Here is an 18,684-nt window from a genome sequence, read left to right as displayed (position 1 = left end):
GTGAGCTGTGGTGTTCCACAAGGAAGCATACTAGGACCGCTACTGTTCCTAATTTATGCAAATGAAATGTCATCAGCGTGTGACTAACTTGTTCCTGTTCGTGGATGACTCAGCCCTGCTGGTCTCTGACAAGAACAAGTTACAGGTTGAAAAAACCCTCAGCTCAGAACTCCGCAGAATCTGCACCTGGCCCGCTGATAACAAACTATCATTACACATGGGTAAAACAGAGTCCATTCTCTTCGGATCAAATAACAAACTCAGAAAGACCGACAGCTTCTCAGTTACAGTGGGTGACAATATTGTCACAAGGAAAGACGAAATTACATACCTAGGTTCCATCCTAGAGGCAAATATTTCCTGTGACAAAATGGCATCAAATGTAATAAAAAAAAATTTAATAAAAAAAAAAAAAAACGAACTAGATTATTGTACCGGATCTCCTCTCTGGTAAACAAGAATACCCTGAAGACTCTGGCAGGAGCACTCATTCAAGGGTACTACGACTATGCTTGCACCTCATGGTACCAAAGTACCTCAAAGGCTTTACAAACATCACAAAACAAACTGGTCAGACTACTACTTGACCTTACTCCTAGAACCCACCTCACCCCTGCCCACTTTGACTACCTAGGATGGCTTAGAGTAGAAGACAGAGTACAGCAACTTGCAATGGGCCTGGTCTACAAGATACACTACACGACTAAGATACCCATGTACATGTAAAAATAATTCCCAAAGGTCAGTGAATACCACGACCATAACACCAGAGGGAGCTCCACAAATCATGTTAAACCCAGATTCGGCTCAAACAACGGACTAAACAAGTTTAAAAATTATGCCACATCAATGTGGAACGCCCTACCCAAAGCTGTAAAGGAATGTGAATCACTACCCACTTTCAAAACCATGCTCAAAGAACACCTACAGGAGACTGCAATTCGAAACTGGCCCCTGTAAATGTCATAACCCAACCCCCTCTAATGTACAGTAAATTACCAATGTACAGTTTTGCTTGTACAGTTGTACAGTTTCCCCCACCCCACCCCACCCCGCCTACCCAACCCCCCCCCCACCCACCTAACCACCTCCAATGTACAGTTCCCCTCCCACCCCACCTACCATACCTCCTCCAATGTACAGTTTCTACGTCAAATGTATACTCTCTTTTTTAAACTCTTTTTGTATCACAAACAGTACTGTATTTGCAAATCTGGTATGTCATAAATGTATAGATGTAGCAGTACTGTCTATCTGTATGTCGTGTATGTCATATATGTTATGATGAATTGAAAATGGAGGACCCTGATGTAAACAAGACGAAAGTCTTTCTCTGGTCTGCATCCCCTTAACAATTGTGTGTATTGAGCTGTACTGTACTGTACCCATTCTGCAATCTGTTAATAAAGTTTTCAATCAATCAATCAATCAATCAATCAATCAATCAAAGGATCTAGGAGTAGAAAGCAAGTGGAGACGGCATCATAATAGCAGAGACGTTGAAATGAAAGCACACTCTTAATCTCACTCTCGCTCCTGCTCTCACTCTCGCTCCCGCTCTCTCCCACTCTCTCATTAAGTCAGGTGTAGAGTGCAAGTGTGCTGCTGTCAGTGGAGCAGCTGATTGACGTCTGTGGGCCTATTATGTCAATTACACCGCAGATGTCATGAGGCTGCCAGATCGTAACTTCGTATTTCCCATCCTACCTAGCTCTTCACCCTGTTCTCTGGCTCTCGATAAAAGAGCCTGTGGGGTTTGTATATGTATCTATCAGTAACCTACTTTATAACAGTGGGGTTTGTATATGTATTTATCAGTGACCTACTTTATAACAGTGGGGTTTGTATACTGTATCTAGAAGCGACCTACCTTATAACAGTGGGGTTTGTATATGTATCTATCAGTGACCTACTTTATAACAGTGGGGTTTGTATACTGTATCTATCAGCGACCTACCTTATAACAGTGGGGTTTGTATGTATAATGTATTTATTAGCTACCTACCTTATAACAGTGGGGTTAGTATACTGTATGTATCTATCAGCGACCTACCTTATAACAGTGGGGTTTGTATATGTATCTATCAGCGACCTACCTTATAACAGTGGGGTTAGTATACTGTACAGTATGTATCTATCAGCGACCTACCTTATAACAGTGGGGTTTGTATATGTATCTACTGTATCAGCGACCTACCTTATAACAGTGGGGGTTGTATATGTATCTATCAAGAATCAAGAATCAAGAGGTTTATTTGTCACATACATACCAGGGCATACAGTGAAATGCGGGTGGTCTTGCCCGCATTGATTGTGCAAAATACAATAATAAAATAGGCATCTAAAAAATAAAATAGATAAGACACAAAGATATGCATGGTAAAAAAAAAGACATGCTAGGTTCCTGAGAAACTGGTTCTTATGTACACTACTATGCAATATACAATTTACAATGTTAACTCTTACTGTATCTAAACTATACAGTACCTCCTTCTTTTAAAGTGTTTCTAAAGATCTATTTTTTAAAGTGACATTTTGTTTAAAGTGATAATTTTTTTAGCGGTTGCCGTGTGTGTGTGTGTGTGTGTGTGTGTGTGTGTGTGTGTGTGTGTGTGTGTGTGTGTGTGTGTGTGTGTGTGTGTGTGTGTGTGTGTGTGTGTGTGTGTGTGTGTGTGTGTGTGCTCATGTGTATTGAGTGGAGAGTTCAGTGTTCAGTGTTCTGATGGCCTGGGGGAAGAAGCTGAGTCGGAGTACGCAGCAGCTTGAACAGGCTGTTGTTGGGGTGGTGAGGGTCTTTCATAATTCTGCAGGCTCTGGATTTGCACCTCCTGTTATATAAGTCCTGCAGGGGTAGTAGTGCAATACCCGTGCGCTCAGCTGAGCGCACCACTCTCTGGAGTGCCTTCCTGTCCTGTCCTATCAGCGACCTACCTTATAACTGTGGGGGTTGTATATCAAATCAAATCAAATCAAATTTATTTATAGGGCCCGACAACACACGTTAATGTCCCCATGGGCCGTACAGGTCTTCTTTAAACAAGTCAAGAAGAAAACATAACAATAAGTCAAGAACAGAACAAGAACACCATAAGGTCCAAACATTTTTAGATGAATGCAAATAAATGAAAGAATGCAAGCACTCCCAGACATACCCCACGCGAAGGTAAGGAATAACTCACTAAAACCTAACAATAGGGAAAAAAGCTCCACAGGCAGTGTGGAGGAGAGAAACCTTAGAAGGGCCATTCAAGGGGGGATCTCCCTTCTTAGATGTTGGTGATAGTAGTGTTGCAGACGGACAGTTGGTAAGCATGCACTCATGTGTGTAGTGAAACACAGATGAGTGCATGCAATAGCAACTGAACATTTTGAAAGATTAAAGATAGAGCTGATAGCGGATCTATTTGAGGCACAGGGGCGGCGCAAAGAGGGTCACGTCCTCCCCGTCTTAGTCACGGGACATTCAACACTCCGGTCATTGCTCAGGGACAGCCGGAGACAGGGAGTATATGTATCTATCAGCAACCTACCTTATCACAGTGGGGTACAGCTCTCCGGTGAACAGGTAGACGCAGGTGAAGGAGGCAGAGGTGAAGCCTTTTCCTAGACAGGCGAGGACGGTTCTGACGGTCTGCATGTCTGCACCACAATACAAGAGCTCAATAGACAGCCTGATCTCGCTAAAATATGTAAATAAAGTACTAATCAACCACAGGAATAAAGATACATAATGGATGTTATGTTTTAGCCATTAGTAATATATTTACGTATTGTATAAAAAATTTAACACATTACAAATAAGTTAATATTTTACATATTCAAAAAGTTAAAAAAAAATTACGTTTTCAAAAATTCTTTTGAAGTTCCCCTGTTGAGGATGGAACCTTAACCTTAACTTTATATCTTAACCATAACCATTGTTAAAACTAACCTTAACTCTTAACTATAATCATAGATAGATAGCGGTGAGAGCACTCGCCCGCGACTGCAACGATCGCTGGTTCAATTCCTGGTTGCAGTGTTTGTTTTGGACTTTTGCCGTTAGAATACGTAAATATATTACTTATGGCTATACCATAATGTACATTATGTACTTTTTTTTGGTCGATTAGTACTTTATTTAGGTTTTTAGATTGGGAACCAAACGTGGATAACGAGAAGACTAAAGGAATTCTACAAAATCCATATTTTCATTATAAAATAACATTTGTGTGCCTATAGTTCTGTGTGTGATCGTGTCATGTTAGGTGTGAAACCGACCTGCGGGGACCAATATGTTGGCGAAAATTATGAGGGCGGAGAGGATGAGGCAGGTTGCTTGGGTAACACGGCGGCCCAGGTAGGTGAGCATGCCCAGTGCAAACAACTTGGCGGGAAAATCAACGGCACCAAAGATGATCTGCATGAGGTAGATGTTCACCTGAGAGAAAGGAGAGGTAGAGATCATCATTAACGCATCCTGACACTTTGCACACCACATCCACACTGTAATTATTGTCTTGTAAATGAGAGCTATTTTATTGTTGTTTGTGCTACTACTTTGTTGTTTATTCTACTACTTTACAATAGAACCAAAATAAAACAGGGAAGAAAGACTGTCAGGTTTTAAACTGTGTGGGTATCAAACAGGCAGGTTTTAAACTCTGTGAGTATCAAACAGGCAGGTTTTAAATGGTGTGAGTATCAAACAGGCAGGTTTTAAACTCTGTGAGTATCAAACAGGCAGGTTTTAAATGGTGTGAGTATCAAACAGGCAGGTTTTAAACTGTGTGCGTATCAAACAGGCAGGGTTTAACCTCTTAAACACCTGAAAATTGCATACCCAAAGTCATCTGCAATTTATTAGTTTCAAGTTTCAAGTTTGTTTTTATTTGTTTAACAAAATACAGTATACCAGTACTTTATAATGAAATGCTTGTTTCGTATGAGCCCCTGAGAGTGTGCTACATACAGTAAAGAGAAAGTAAGTAAAAAAATTAAGAAGTAAAAAGTAGGTAAAGTCAATATACATATATACAATACAGAGTAAAATTAGTAACAATGAGGTAGAATGCAGAGGTACAAAACTTGGGGTAGGGTGGAAATGAGGTATGAATGTGGTGCAAATCTCTTTAACAATAGATACATATAAAGTGTGTTAAAGTGTCTAAAGTGAATAAAGTGAGTGGTACGGTGAGTGTTTGTTTAAAGTGAGTGTGTACATGTGGATGTGTGTGCAGTGTGTGTAGAGATGATGGGTTGTTACATAGTGTCATTGTCATTGAGCATCCTGATGGCCTGGGGATAGAAGCTCCTTCTGAGTCTCTCTGTACTGGCCATGAGGCTCCGGTAGCGCTTGCCTGACCGCAGCAGTTCAAAGAGGCAGTTGTTTGGGTGACTAGAGTCTTATTATTATCTTAGCCTTGGCCCTGCAACGCTTGTTATAAACTTCCTGGAGAGTGGGAAGTCCACCTCCAATTGTGTGCTCGGCTGAACAGGTCACTCTCTGTAGTCTGCTGCGATCTTGTGCGCTGCTATTCCCAAACCAGGAGGTGATGTTACCAGTCAGGATGCTCTCTATTGTGCACAAGACTAATTTTGAACTTCCCTAGGCGCCTAAGGAAGTAGAGGTGTTGCCGTGCCTTCTTCACAACACTGTCAATGTGTGTGGTCCATGTCAAGTCCTCGGATATGTGGGCTCCGAGGTACTTGAAACTGTTCACTCTCTCAACCGGTGCCCCGTCGATGCTGAGGGGGCTGTAGTCCTTGACCCCCGACCTCCTGAAGTCCACAATCATCTCTTTTGTTTTGCTGACGTTCAGGGAGAGGCAGTTCTCCTGACACCACTGTGACAGATTCTCTACCTCTTCCAGGTAGGCCCTCTCGTCGTTGGCAGAGATCAGGCCCACCACTACTGTGTCATCAGCAAATTTGATGATTGTGTTGTTGTTCCGCTGTGCCACGCAGTCATGTGTGTACAGGGAGTAGAGGAGGGGGCTCAGAACACAGCCCTGGGGGGCCCCTATGTTGAGCGTGATGGATGAGGAGGTGCAGTTGCCTGCTCTTACCACCTGGGGTCTGCCCGTCAGGAAGTCCAGGACCCACGTTCTCTGTCTCCGAGTTGGGACCTCCATCTGGTCCTGGGCCGGTTGTCGGAGGCCCCGTTTGAGCCTCTTGAGCAGGCACCATTGGATCGGCTGTCTTTTAAGACTGCGTTCCTTTTGGCCATCACCTCTGCTAAGCGCGTGGGTGAGCTGTGTGTTCTCTCGGTGTGGCCTGAGTGCCTGTCTATTCGGGCCGATAGCGGTGCGACTCTGAGGCCTAATCCGGTCTTCGTGCTAAAGAATATCCAGAGCTCTTTTCGCTCCAGGGATATTGTGATTCAGGCGTTTCATCCTCCTCCTCACGCTAGTGGGTTGGAGTCGAGCCTTCTCCTGTCGTGTCCTGTCCGTGCATTGAGGGTTTACCTTAGTCGCACTCAGGATCTCAGGGCTTCCGATCAAGTGTTTGTTTGTTACGGTGGCCCTCGCGCGGGTGAGGCGCTGTCCAAGCAGTGCCTGTCACATTGGTTGTGCGAGGGCATTGCCCTTTGCTACACGTTGGCTGGACAGGTTCCCCCCGGGGGCGTCAGGGCGCACTCCACTCGTGGTGTGGCGGCCTCTGCTGCCCTGTTGGGGGGGGCCTCGGTGGAGGACATCTGTGCTGCGGCCTCCTGGTCCTCCCAGAGTCCTTTCGTTGGGTTTTACCTCATGGACATGACTGGGGGTTCTGTCTCCCAGGCGGTCCTGAGGTCCGGGACCTCTCCTGCACTAGGTGCTGGAGATAATGATATATCTCAGTAGGCAGAGCGAGACGCTCAGACAGTATTCATATAACTAGGGTTACAGGCAGGTTTTAAACTGTGTGGGCAAGAAAGATTGTCAAACAGGAATAAAGGTTGTCAAGTTTGTAACTCTGTGGGTATCAAGCAGGAATAAATACTGTCAGGTTTTAAACTGTGTGGGTATCAAACAGGCAGGTTTTAAACTGTGTGGGTATTAACACTTTCAGAGCCACCAGGGGGTGTCGTACTTACCTGGCTGAATGCCAGCACCCACTTCAATGATAGCGTTGTGAACGCATAATCTCTGTCTTAAATTATGGCTATGTGTCTAATCTGCCCGTCGCTTATCAATGACTTGTTTGCAGTCAACATTGTCAAAACGGATTGTTTTTTAACCGCTTCATTTCCATTTTATAGCATTTTTAAAAGCCCTCGTTTTTCAGGAAAATATAAAGATTCCGTGATAATCGCCCTTTACTGGAATATTCTGGAATACACAAAAACTTTGTAATTTTTCGGCCTATTTATGAATAGTTTTCAAATAAACGCTAGATTATCGATAGTATATGTGTACTTATGCACGCTATAGAAGCGGGCTGAAATATCGATTCTCTCATTTCCTGATCAGCGACACACACACACACACACACACACACACACACACACACACACACACACACACACACACACACACACACACACACACACACACACACACACACACACACACACATATGGGACACGTTGATATATCTGTGAAAAAAGCTCTGATTATCCCAAGACTGGTAAAATAAATTGCTTACCTCAGATCAGATGTTATCCAAAAAGATTATTCCAATTCCTGATCGCCATTCCAAATATCGATCGTGTTTATTGATTCAGCGTTGGGTGCTGGAAATACATAATCCATGCTGTTCTGATGGCCGGCGATCACTTGGTCTCTTTAGTTGGCTTGACGGAAAAGTTAAATGAGGAAACTGCCCCCCCCCCCCCCATCATCAGTCTAAAGTAATGGGGTGCAGTTACACAGGGAGAGACGATAGGGGGCGGCATCTTCCCAATTGAGCTCAGAGAGACTCTGCAGCACTAACCTGAGGCTCGATTGATGAAATATGAATTCAAATCGCCAATAAAAAAAATATGACAAACAAACGCTGTATAGCGTTGGTGGCATTCATAGGTCGGCATGAACTAACGACAAAACGCGTCGCTGGCATCCAAAGAGTTAAACAGGCAGGTTTTAAACTGTGGGTAAGAAAGACTGTCAAACAGGAAGAGAGACTGTCCGCTTTTAAACTGTGTGGGTATCAAACAGTAAGAAAGAATGTCAGCTTGTAAACTGTGGGTTATAAAACAGGAAGAAAGACTGACGTGTTTTAAACTGTGTGTATAAATCAGGAAGAAAGACGGGCAGGTTTTAAACTGTGTGGGTATCAAACAGGAAGTAATTGGTCGTTCAAATAGAGAAGGCATGCGTCAGTTGCCTTTTTTTCCAAATGTATCCAAGAGTAAACATCCTAACCATGTCACAACAGCAGTCATAGTGTATATTTTCAGCAATACGTTTGTTTACCAATAGGTTAAAGTGTTATTAGTGAGATTACATTTTTTTAAATGTGATAATGCCGAATGATGATGATTTGTAGTCATATGAGCACAGGGCATCCAGAGCTCTCAATTAGTGTTGACATTTCGAAAAACTACAGTACCGATCAAATTCTAGCTTCCTGCAAGCAAATTACTTGTGTATGACATTTTTTAAATGTATTTCTCTTATTTCTAAGGATACTCTATCACAAAACTGAATGTTATTGACATATATTGGAGCACAGTTAGTGTGTCTACCTTCTGTGAACATTTAGCAACCATCTGTGTTGAAATCCGATCCAAAATGGCGGAGCCATATCCATTCTAAGAATCGAACTGTACATACAGTAGATTTCATTCTTCATTATTGATGCACGCCTGGTGATACTAAATCCAAATTGAACTCTGCCATTTTAAAGAGGAGATTTGGCCCGATCCATAGATGTGCGAGTTGGCTATAATAAGGTCATTTATAGGCCTCATATTCTATATTCTATAATAATATTTCAATTTGCATGGGTCCGGATGGCAGAATACATTCCATGAGATCCATAGATGTCCTTAGATACCAAGAACCTGCAAATGGACCTTGTAGAAATGGAGCAATCTTGCATTTACTATATTTTAGGTGGATTTTCAGAAAATAGGGCTCGGGCCTAAGAGGTTAAAAGATTAAAGATTCTAACACCGTTTCCCCAGCGCCAAAGTAATGTTTCAGACTACCAAATCCATACAAAGACTAGGCAAAACACATTTTCATGAATAAATAAAGAAAAATATATAAAAAGTGTAAAACAGCAATGTTATGTAATCCACATTTAAAAGGAGCTTACAATTGGTCTCTTGATTTGACTCAAGGCCAGGGTTAATATATCATACAGAAAACTTTTTAGTTTTCAGTTTAGTTTCAGTTCGTTTCCAGAGTGGGTTTGCTCATTTCACTTTAGTTTTTATTGTTTAACTATTTGCTCGCCAAACCCAAGAAAAGTCGGGTTTCGTCGCCAACCGCCAAAAGTCGGCAAACCCGACTTTTCTCTGGTTTTGATCCTTTGATATTTTTTCTTTGATCCCCATTCTAAACACTCGATTGGAGCTCCCTGGGTCTCCCTGGCACAGCTGCCTACGTTGGAATTGCAATGACGATCGAATCCCGCCAGGTGGCAGTATCTCCTACCTTTTGAACTGGGGATATCAGTTGTCTTCCAGTACTGTGTTACCTCCGGCTGCTTCCGCCTCGGAGTGGATCAGGACATAGCAATCCGGAGGAGATTTGATCCCTCAGACCTATTCTTTCCCGTATGGTAGCCATGCCCAATATACACGAGTAATTGCGATCGTGATCGGACCACTGTACCTTCTGACTGAGGTAAGGTCTATCTTAGGTAACCTGCTGGTATTTTTTTAACCTAACCTAAAACATGCTTCTGTACCGATCACAGTAATATTTTACCGGACCTAAAACATGCTTTTGGTAATGATCGCAGTTTTGAGTTAAAACGACCCCCCCCCCCCCCATCCTTGATGATTCTGTGAAGAGTCACATAATGTATATGGTATACCTTTATTTTTGGAAGTATTTGGAGTTTCAGGCGAGCAACCCAAACGATTTGGGCATAATGCATATAACGCGTCATATCTCGTGATCTATGAAAAAAGACTGGATTATTTTGGATTATACATTCTTTGTTTAGCTTTAGTTAACTATAATAACCTTGCTCACAAGACATCAAGACACCAAGACATCATGTATCCTATCATAACTGAAACTATGGGTTAGCCTGCCAAGAGATCTATGGTGCCAGGCTGCTTTCCCGTGCCTCTGGCATTATCAACGACCCCTCTGGTCACCCAGCCGCAGGCCTCTTTGTCCCCCTCCTCTCGGGCAGACGTTACCGCTCTATCACATGCTCTACCTCTCGATTTACTAAGGATGCTTTCTCACTCACCATTCGGGTCCGTTCCGGTCCGTTCCGTCCTCGTTCCGTCCTTGGGTGCGAACTTCCCCCCTCCCTCTCCCCCCTCTAGTTTGCGTACACACTCAGTCTTGGTGCGCTCTGGGTTTTGTTTACGGTTTGCGTTTTGAGCGTGTAAGCTTGCCGTAGGCGATGATGTCACGCTCGAACGTCAACAACAGGAAGAGTTTTAACATGGCGGTGGAGACTGGATGCTGATATAAAGAAACAAATAACCAATAAATATGAAGTTATATTTGAACCTCTGTTGTCAAGCCTTGTCAATATAACCCACCCCCCTTTTCTCACAAATGGAACTGGTGTCGTGGAGTCCGCTTTGAGCGTTTTCCAGGGTTAACGCTAACGCTAAGCTAATGCTAGTTAGCTTAGCCTGTTATTACTAGTTAGCAGCTAACATTAGCCCATCGCTCGCGGCAATTATATTGCATGTCATTGATCTTCCGGTCGATCACGGCCGACTGGTTGGGCACCACTGGTCTAATAGAAATAAATGCATTCGAACAAGAAACCAATGTATAGACATCTGACATAGCAATGGCAAAAAAAAATGCCAGGCCTAATGCGAGCCAGGGAAGTGTTGTGCTTGTAACATGGCTTCATGTTTTCATCCACTGAGCTGTGAGGCTCCACATGCTTGTTTGGTTGAGGTCTGAACTCGCAAATTGCCCATAAATATCGTTTTTGTGGGTATTGTCCAGTTGTTGCTGTATGTTTTTATCTGCCCAAAATTCAAGCAAGCATGAAAGCATTACAGTAACAACGTTGTGTGTGTCAGCAAGTTGATACAGAAGCATCTCCCGTGTTTTGGTACAATGTTACGAGTGTGCTTCTTCGGCATGGTGAACCCAGGTGGCAGAGTGAATACGATGAGAGATGAGACAGGAGTCGACGTGGTGACGATACAGTGTTTACTTTCACAAGACAGGATACAATACACGACTGACAAACACAGATAACATTTAACAATGAACCAGCAAGTGCATGCTGGCCCAGAACACTTAAATACAAACACTAATTAGACACAGAGGGTAATTACTAACAGGACACAGGTGTGGTAGACAGAACTAACAGAATACAGAGCACACAGGGGGAACAATAACAATTGTACAAACTGAGACAAACAAGACTAAAACATATTTACAAAACACAGACAGGGGAACACAACGCTAACACAATGGAAACAACAATGACAACATAGACAAAGAACATAACAAATATAAATGGCAGATGAGAATGTTAAGTAGGTGTGTGAGCTGATGCCAGATCTGCCACATCTGGCTCAGCCCACCGGTTGCCAATGTTATGTAATGATGGGGGGTTGTGAGTGTCTGAGTCCTGGACCAACCGAACCGGGCGGAGGGTTGCCGGTTGGTCCCACAGGCCCGGGGGAAGTGTTACAGTACAAGCTTGTACACCACGCCCTCCGCTCCCACTGGCGAGGACCCCGAGACCACCTATTTCAGTGGTCCAGGTTTGGAGCGAATCAGCGTCCCGGGGGATGGGGGGGAGCGTTCTCACTAGGATGAACACACCCTTTTCTGGTGCGATCCGGCTCTGATTCGACCCCGAATGGTGAGTGAGAAAGCACCCTAAGAGTTTCTTCCCCAGTGCTGTGCGCAGCCTGAATAACTCCAAAAGCTAGATTTGTATATTATCCTATTTTGTTTTGGTGTGTTATTAGTCAGGTTTGTGGAAATGCTGTTATATATCATATAGCTTACGCTCTGCGCTGCCTACTGGAACATATCCTATATCAGTCTAACTACTGAATACATTTCACCACGTGTACATGTACACACCCATCTGCCTGGCCACACCCCCATCCGCCCCTCTACATAAGCAGGGGTGTGGCCATACTAACAGCTCCTTCGTTATTTTCACCACTGCCACTTGAGTTTAGTAACGAAAATAGTTGGAAAGGAGCTACGTTGAAGAGAAGGAGCTGCGTTGACATTATATCTTTGTTTTCTCTCTCACTATTTTTCGAGGAAATACAGCGATAATGTCTTCGCCACCGGAGTGTCTAGAAGATGATGATCATTCTGACTTCCACCGGAGCTTCGTATTAGGGGCTTGCGTCGCTGAGCAAATCCCTGCCGGCATTACCTCCGGCTCTGCAGTTGGACACTTTGCTTGGGAGGCGCTCTGCCGTGATGGTTTTTGCAACGCGGGCGCCAGGTGTGTCGGTTATGGGGGGAACGGCTACACAGCTTACGAAGGTCCGGCTCCAGGCTGGTATCCTTTTTCGCTGCCACTTGGCGGCGTGGAGGGTTTGATGCCCATGTTAACATCAGCTCCTCATCGAGAGCTTTGTTTTCCTGGGACCGTGATTCCGAATCTGCGGATCAATTCCCCAGGTCTCTGGACAAACGGATACCCACTGTCGCCGCGCTGGCTCAGTTTAAAAAAAAATTAAAAACCCCGGTGCGAGGGAGGTGAGCTTGGTGTTTCATTATGAGAATATCTCCATACTCAAGTCGGCTATAGTCCGCAAGGGACTTGTTGTCGGCACCGCTATGGTAAACACCGTTCTGTAGTGGGACGTGTATTGCCTTTTTTTCCCTTCTCTCTTCGGATGAGAAGAGGGAAAGACAGCGGCTGTCTGAAGTGTTGGCCTGTATTGCTTTTCTCACGTTGTACAGTTTTTCAGTGGTAGCCGCTTAGCTTCCTTCTTAGCCGGGTTGTGCTAACTGTTAGCCAGTTAGCTGTTTAGCTACGACATTAGCTGCCTGTTTTCGCTCGGCTGGGAACGTTAGCTTGATGCTATCAGTTAGCCTAGAGTTAGCTGTTAGCTTGTGCTACAACCATTGGCGTAGCCGTGAGAATAGCAGGCCCTGGCACTCTGACTACGACATCATCTTTGACAGAAGATGTAGTTGGGCCTGCACCATGACCGGCTGCAGGAGGGGGGCGTCTCGCCGGAGCGGGGCGCCGGCCATAGCTTCTTTTTGCCCCGCCAGCAAGAGGCCTTTTGTCAACGTGGAGACCAGTCTGTGTTGTGGCTTTTCGCCCTGCGTTCCTTGGTGCAGGTAAGATGTCCATTGGACATTACCCCACTCTTCCTTCCTTCCCCTCCCGAATGTTTTGTTAATAACAATGTTTTTTTCCAGGCAAAACATATGTTATTTCACTACATTTGGAGATACGACATGTGCTGTGTGTGAATTGTCTTGGTCGCTTGTATAGCTTGGGTAGTGTTGGCCAAAGCTTGTGCTTTTCTCTCTACCTAGAAACAGCATTGTTTTTTACGTGAGTAAAAATGAACTGGGTTTTTGTTGTATGATGAGAAGTTGTGTGTGTTCATGTAACGTTAGACAACGTGGCTGAGCCCACAACTGGCTGGGTTACCCTACAATGCTGTGCATAGTGGCATGTGATCGAGGGATGATTCCCTCTCTCAGCTTGTGATGACAATAACAAGTGGTATGTTTTTTTCACACATGAGCAGGGCTGTGCCTGTTCAAACAAGGTCTTCGGCTGTGCTGGCGTGCATGATGTAAAGCGTACTCTACACATTGGCATCGTATCAGGGGTAAGGTGGTGAGGGGTGGGTTTCCCGGTTTTCCCCTGGGCCCCCCCCTCCCCTCAAACATGATTTTGTTTACAATATGTGTGTTGTTTCACTATGTTTTGGGGGATGTGGTGTAACCCCTCAGCTTCTGCTTAATCAAGGACTTGTGTCTTCTCTCGTCATGAAAAACGGCGTTCCTCTTACAGTAGTGAGAGTGTACTTTTGCACTTTTTTGTTGTGATGGAGGGTTGTGTGTGTCGTTTTCACGTTTAAGATCCATAACTGGGTTAGGTGTTGGCCTACAGAAGTTACATGTGTAAGCTCTTGTACCAGGGCCCTTGGCCGCTCTCTTGGTCTGTGTTTTTTCTTCCTTTAGGGTAAAGGTGTACAAATTCAGGTGGCAGGTTCGCACATGAGCCTATGTGAAGCTGTTACCTTGACAGGTATACATGCGCTTCATGTAGCACGCTATGACTGGTGTCATGGCTCTGCCTTGTCATTGCATCGTATCAGGGGTGAGGGGTCATGAGGGGGTGAACTGATAAACCCTCCCTCCCCTTTTTTGTGATTGGTCAGGGGGTTGGACCTCCTGTCCTTCGGGCTTCCTGTCACGTTGCTGGGTCAGCGCGCCGTCACAGGGTAGGGAGGGGGGTGGGGGGTGGGAGGGGGGGGGGGGGTGGGAGGGGGTGGGGGGGTGGGAGGGAGGGGGGGGTGGGAGGGAGTTCCCTGGTCCCACGCCATATTTGGACAGGTGGGTCACGGAATTCCCCCGCCATAGAGTACGTCACTGGGCGCGTTTCTATTGGTTGTGAGACTTCCGTGAGTTATTTTCAGGCTCCATGTTGTGGACCTCTGTTATTGTCAAGATGAGTTATGCGGTGCGTGAGAACTTAAAAAGAAGTTCTGCTCTGCACTCTGTTGCATATGTCTTGAGCTTGGTCACGTAGCTCAATGTTACATATGTCTTTTCAATTATTACTCACGTGGGAAGTCTCTCTGGGGGTTCCCTGTCTTCTCTCTTTTGTACAGGGCAGGGTTGACGGGGGTGTTTTCCCTCGGACACGTCATATGGGACCCATATCTGTGTCTTGGCCAGCTTCCTGCCGCTCTCCCAGGCGGCTTGGAGGGAACGTTATCTGGGTTCTTGTTAGAATTACCATTGATATGTTTTGGGTCTCAACGTGTACATAGTGCTGGCCCTGGGTGCTTCTGTGTGGAACCACACATGGGCTTGCGCACCTTGGTTGCTCATCATTGAAACAGCGTTTTTATGGGGCAACTAGGATGGAGTTTTGTCTCTTCCGAGCGCCAGTGTACTAGGTTAGTCTCGATGAATTCTCGTTCATCTCTGGGGGGAGATAACAGAATAGATCAAAGCATTGGCGGAGGGGTCTCACGCTGGGGTGGGCCACCGGGCGCGGTGCTTTATGTTCTGACCGTCTTGGTGGCGCCCTCTGTGATGTTTTGGATCGACACGCGTACCTACCCCCCTCTTGGGACTGGGGATGGTGGCGTGATTAGGACACAGGACTGGTTCTGGTCGCACCGGACTAGGTCAGTTAACCTGTTGTCCGCCGGGGCGCAGATCTGCTGTTCTGGTACCCTGAAGGACGTGTGCTTTTTCGGGGGGAAAATGTCGGGTTGGCCCGGGTGTTGCAGGGTTTGATGTTATGGAGGTGTTCGTGGTTATGTCACTGTGTGTTATCCTTCACTATTGCTTGGTCCATATTGTGTTGTACCTTGCGCTGTGCTAAAGGAGCCTGGTCCTTCTCCATTCTTTTTTCGCCCCTCTCTTCTCCTGCTTGGCGGGGCTGGGAGGGGGCTGTCGAGGTGGTTCTTGTACCCCTCTGGCATCCCTGTGTACATCCCGGTCCGCCGGGCCCAGGTCCGGACTCGTTCTCGTCGACCTGTTGGCCTGGGTTAACCCCTTCTTGAGAACTGAAACACTTGTACTGCTGTACAAGTACCCGCAGTTGTGTTTTGGAGTTTTTTCTTGGGGGGTTATAGGAACAACCGCCTCCTGTTAGGTGGTGGTTGTTTTCCAGGTGTGTTGGTAGTGGAGTCGACTCTCGGGTTAGGCCGGGCTTGACCCCGTCTGCCTGCGAGTGTGCCCCTGCACCTTTCATGACGTCTGCCAATCGTGTCAGCCTTCTCTGCCTCGGCCCCTCTAGAGGGTCAGGTTTTTTTTTGTGGAGGCTGCGACATGGTGCACGGCATACCGTACGCCCGTTCCCCCTTTGGCGCCTGTCTAGTCCGCAGTGCTCCAGGCTCAGGTCGAGTCCTTTTGACCTGTTACCTGGATTGAGGGATCAACCTCTTTGGGGGTTGTCTCCCCGGTGCGCTGCCTGGTCCCGCTGTGGGGGTGTAGCCTCTTGAGTGCTTCAGGGCGGCGTGCTGTAGGGGGGAAGGGCCTGTTCTTGGATGGGCCCTGTCCGATACGCTGGCGATGTGGGGGGTGGTGTCACTAGTGACCGCCTGGTGGGGTCTCAATGCTGCGGCGTCGTTGGCCTCACCAGGCCCCCTTTTTCCGGGGGTCCAGTCCCTTCCTGGGGCTGGGTCCTCCTTCGCGCTCCGCTGCTACGGCCTTGCCACATTTTTTTTTCCCCTTGACCCGTGATATTAGGGGTTGTAACAGTTTTTTTTTAGTAATAGCGGCGCTCTGCGCTGGACTCCCTGAGGACCCTGTGGTCTTCGCCTTCGGTGGTGAAAGACTTGGGAAGGAGCTGTTAGTATGGCCACACCCCTGCTTATGTAGAGGAGCGGATGGGGGTGTGGCCAGGCGGATGGGTGTGTACATGTACACGTGGTGAAATTTATTCAGTAGTTAGACTGATATAGGATACAGTAGGCATCGCAGAGCGCCGCTATTACTCATATAACTATGGTTATAGGATAACCGTATGTTTTTGTGTGTCTGTGCATCATGCACTTTGATTATATGCACTTTTACTGTAAATTGTGCCTCTATGCATTATGCACTTAACTATGATATGCACTTTTAGGGGATGTTGATATCAACTTTAGCATTTGTCCTTTCATACTGTCTGTGTTTTTACATATTGTTCCTGTACTGTTTCTACTCTGCTCCTGTATTGGATTAGTTGTAGACAAAGTGGGCTAAATCCAGAAAGAATTGATTGCACGAAGCAAGTTGCACCCTTACTTACAATGCATTATGAATTGAAAATGGGGGACCCTGATGTAAACAAGACGAAAGTCTTTCTCTTGTCTGCATCCCCTTAACACTTGTGTGTATTGAGCCGTACTGTATTGTACCCATTCTGCAATCTGTTAATAAAACTTTCATTCAATCAATCAATCTGCACGGTGATTGATTGAATGAAAATGTTATTAACAGATTGCAGAATGGGTACAATACAGTACGGCTCAATATACACAATTGTTAAGGGGATGCAGACCAGAGAAAAACTTTCGTCTTGTTTACATCAGGGTCCCCCATTTTCAATTCATAATGCATTGTAAGTAAGGGTGCAACTTGCTCCGTGCAATCCATTCTTTGTGGATTTAGCCCACAGTGTTTGCTCTGTACCTGTATTCCAATGTGGATTCGTCCATACATGGCAAATAAAATCTTTGACTTTGACTTTGACTAAAACCATTGCCACATCATTGCGAGTTGTGATAAGAAGTGAAAGCAGGAGGCAGGGGGCACTAGGAAAGATGAGCTACTTACCCCAAACTTCTGTAGATCCATGGCTAAACCATAATACGCAAAACTGGTAGAAAACCTAGAGAGAAGAATAATAATTGACTTAGGTCGCTTTCACACCTGAGGTCTTTGGTCGGGTTTTAACTGGACCCTGGTTAAAATGGTAAGTGTTGCATTTATATAGCTCTTTTATCCAAAACGTTTTACAAATTGTTCCTCACCTTTTACCCATTCATTCACACATTCACACACTGACATGCAAGGTGCCAACCTGCTCATCCGGAGCAATTAGGGGTTAAGTGTCTTGCTCAAGGACACTTCGACATGCTGCCCGGAAGGAGCGGGAATCCAGGAACCTCCGGATTACCAGACGACTGCTCTCACTGTCGCCCCGTTCATGTCGTCGTTCATTTCGTTGGATGAGTCAGTGAGTCAATCATATGTATAACATATGACGTATATCACGCTGGTTAGGGTACCTTATGTATACTGCACCTGTGTATACTGTATACTTTATTTACTCATAGTATATATGTAGATTCTAGTGTTTATTGTAACCATATTTATTGTAATGTATTATATAACTGATAGGCAGGGGTGTAAAAAGTACCCAGAAATTATACTTAAGTGAAAGTATGGGTACCGTCTCAAAATCTTCCTCAAGTATCAAGTATCTAGCTAAAAACACACTTGAGTAAAAGTCAAAAGGTTTCTAGTTCTACTTTTAAATGTACTTAAGTACTAAAAAGCTAAAACATCTGAGGCTGTAGGAATATTTCGCCTAAAGGTACAGTACATGCCTAAGTATATGGACGATTGCTTTACTTCTGCAAGGTCAATTTGCATGTTCTTGGTATCTAGGAACATCTAGGGACCTGGGGGTATGTATTTCCAGTGTCAGAAATATTATGTCTGTTACTAGGCTGAGTAAATTGTAATGAAGAAAAGGAGAATATAAATTATGATTTATGATTTTTGAATCTTTGACGAGAAAATCAAATCGGGTATGAGAAAATGCTCACTGAGCTCATTCACCACCTTATTGAGATCATGTGTACAAAAAATCTAAGCAAATTAATAAAGGGAAGATGATTAGACAGAAGGATTTGTAGATACAGTAATTAATGATAATCGATTTTAA

General features: G+C 45.1%; 1 protein-coding gene across 1 annotated transcript in view; it reads right to left on the bottom strand.

The window, feature by feature from the left end:
* The window catches only part of oatx (organic anion transporter X), a gene marked incomplete at both ends in the record, with an annotated part of 131,603 nt that overhangs the window by 15,817 nt on the left and 97,102 nt on the right, over positions 1-18,684 (bottom strand). The window contains 3 exons of the mRNA XM_084336608.1: positions 3,531-3,639; positions 4,261-4,420; positions 17,568-17,622. Coding sequence (XP_084192734.1) covers positions 3,531-3,639; positions 4,261-4,420; positions 17,568-17,622 — 324 coding nt within the window. The remainder of the gene's footprint in view (positions 1-3,530; positions 3,640-4,260; positions 4,421-17,567; positions 17,623-18,684) is intronic.

Source organism: Notolepis coatsorum (assembly GCF_963971535.1).
Source record: "Notolepis coatsorum genome assembly, chromosome: 19".
Classification (NCBI taxonomy): Eukaryota; Metazoa; Chordata; class Actinopteri; order Aulopiformes; family Paralepididae; genus Notolepis; species Notolepis coatsorum.
This window is presented reverse-complemented; position numbering and strand designations above follow the sequence as displayed.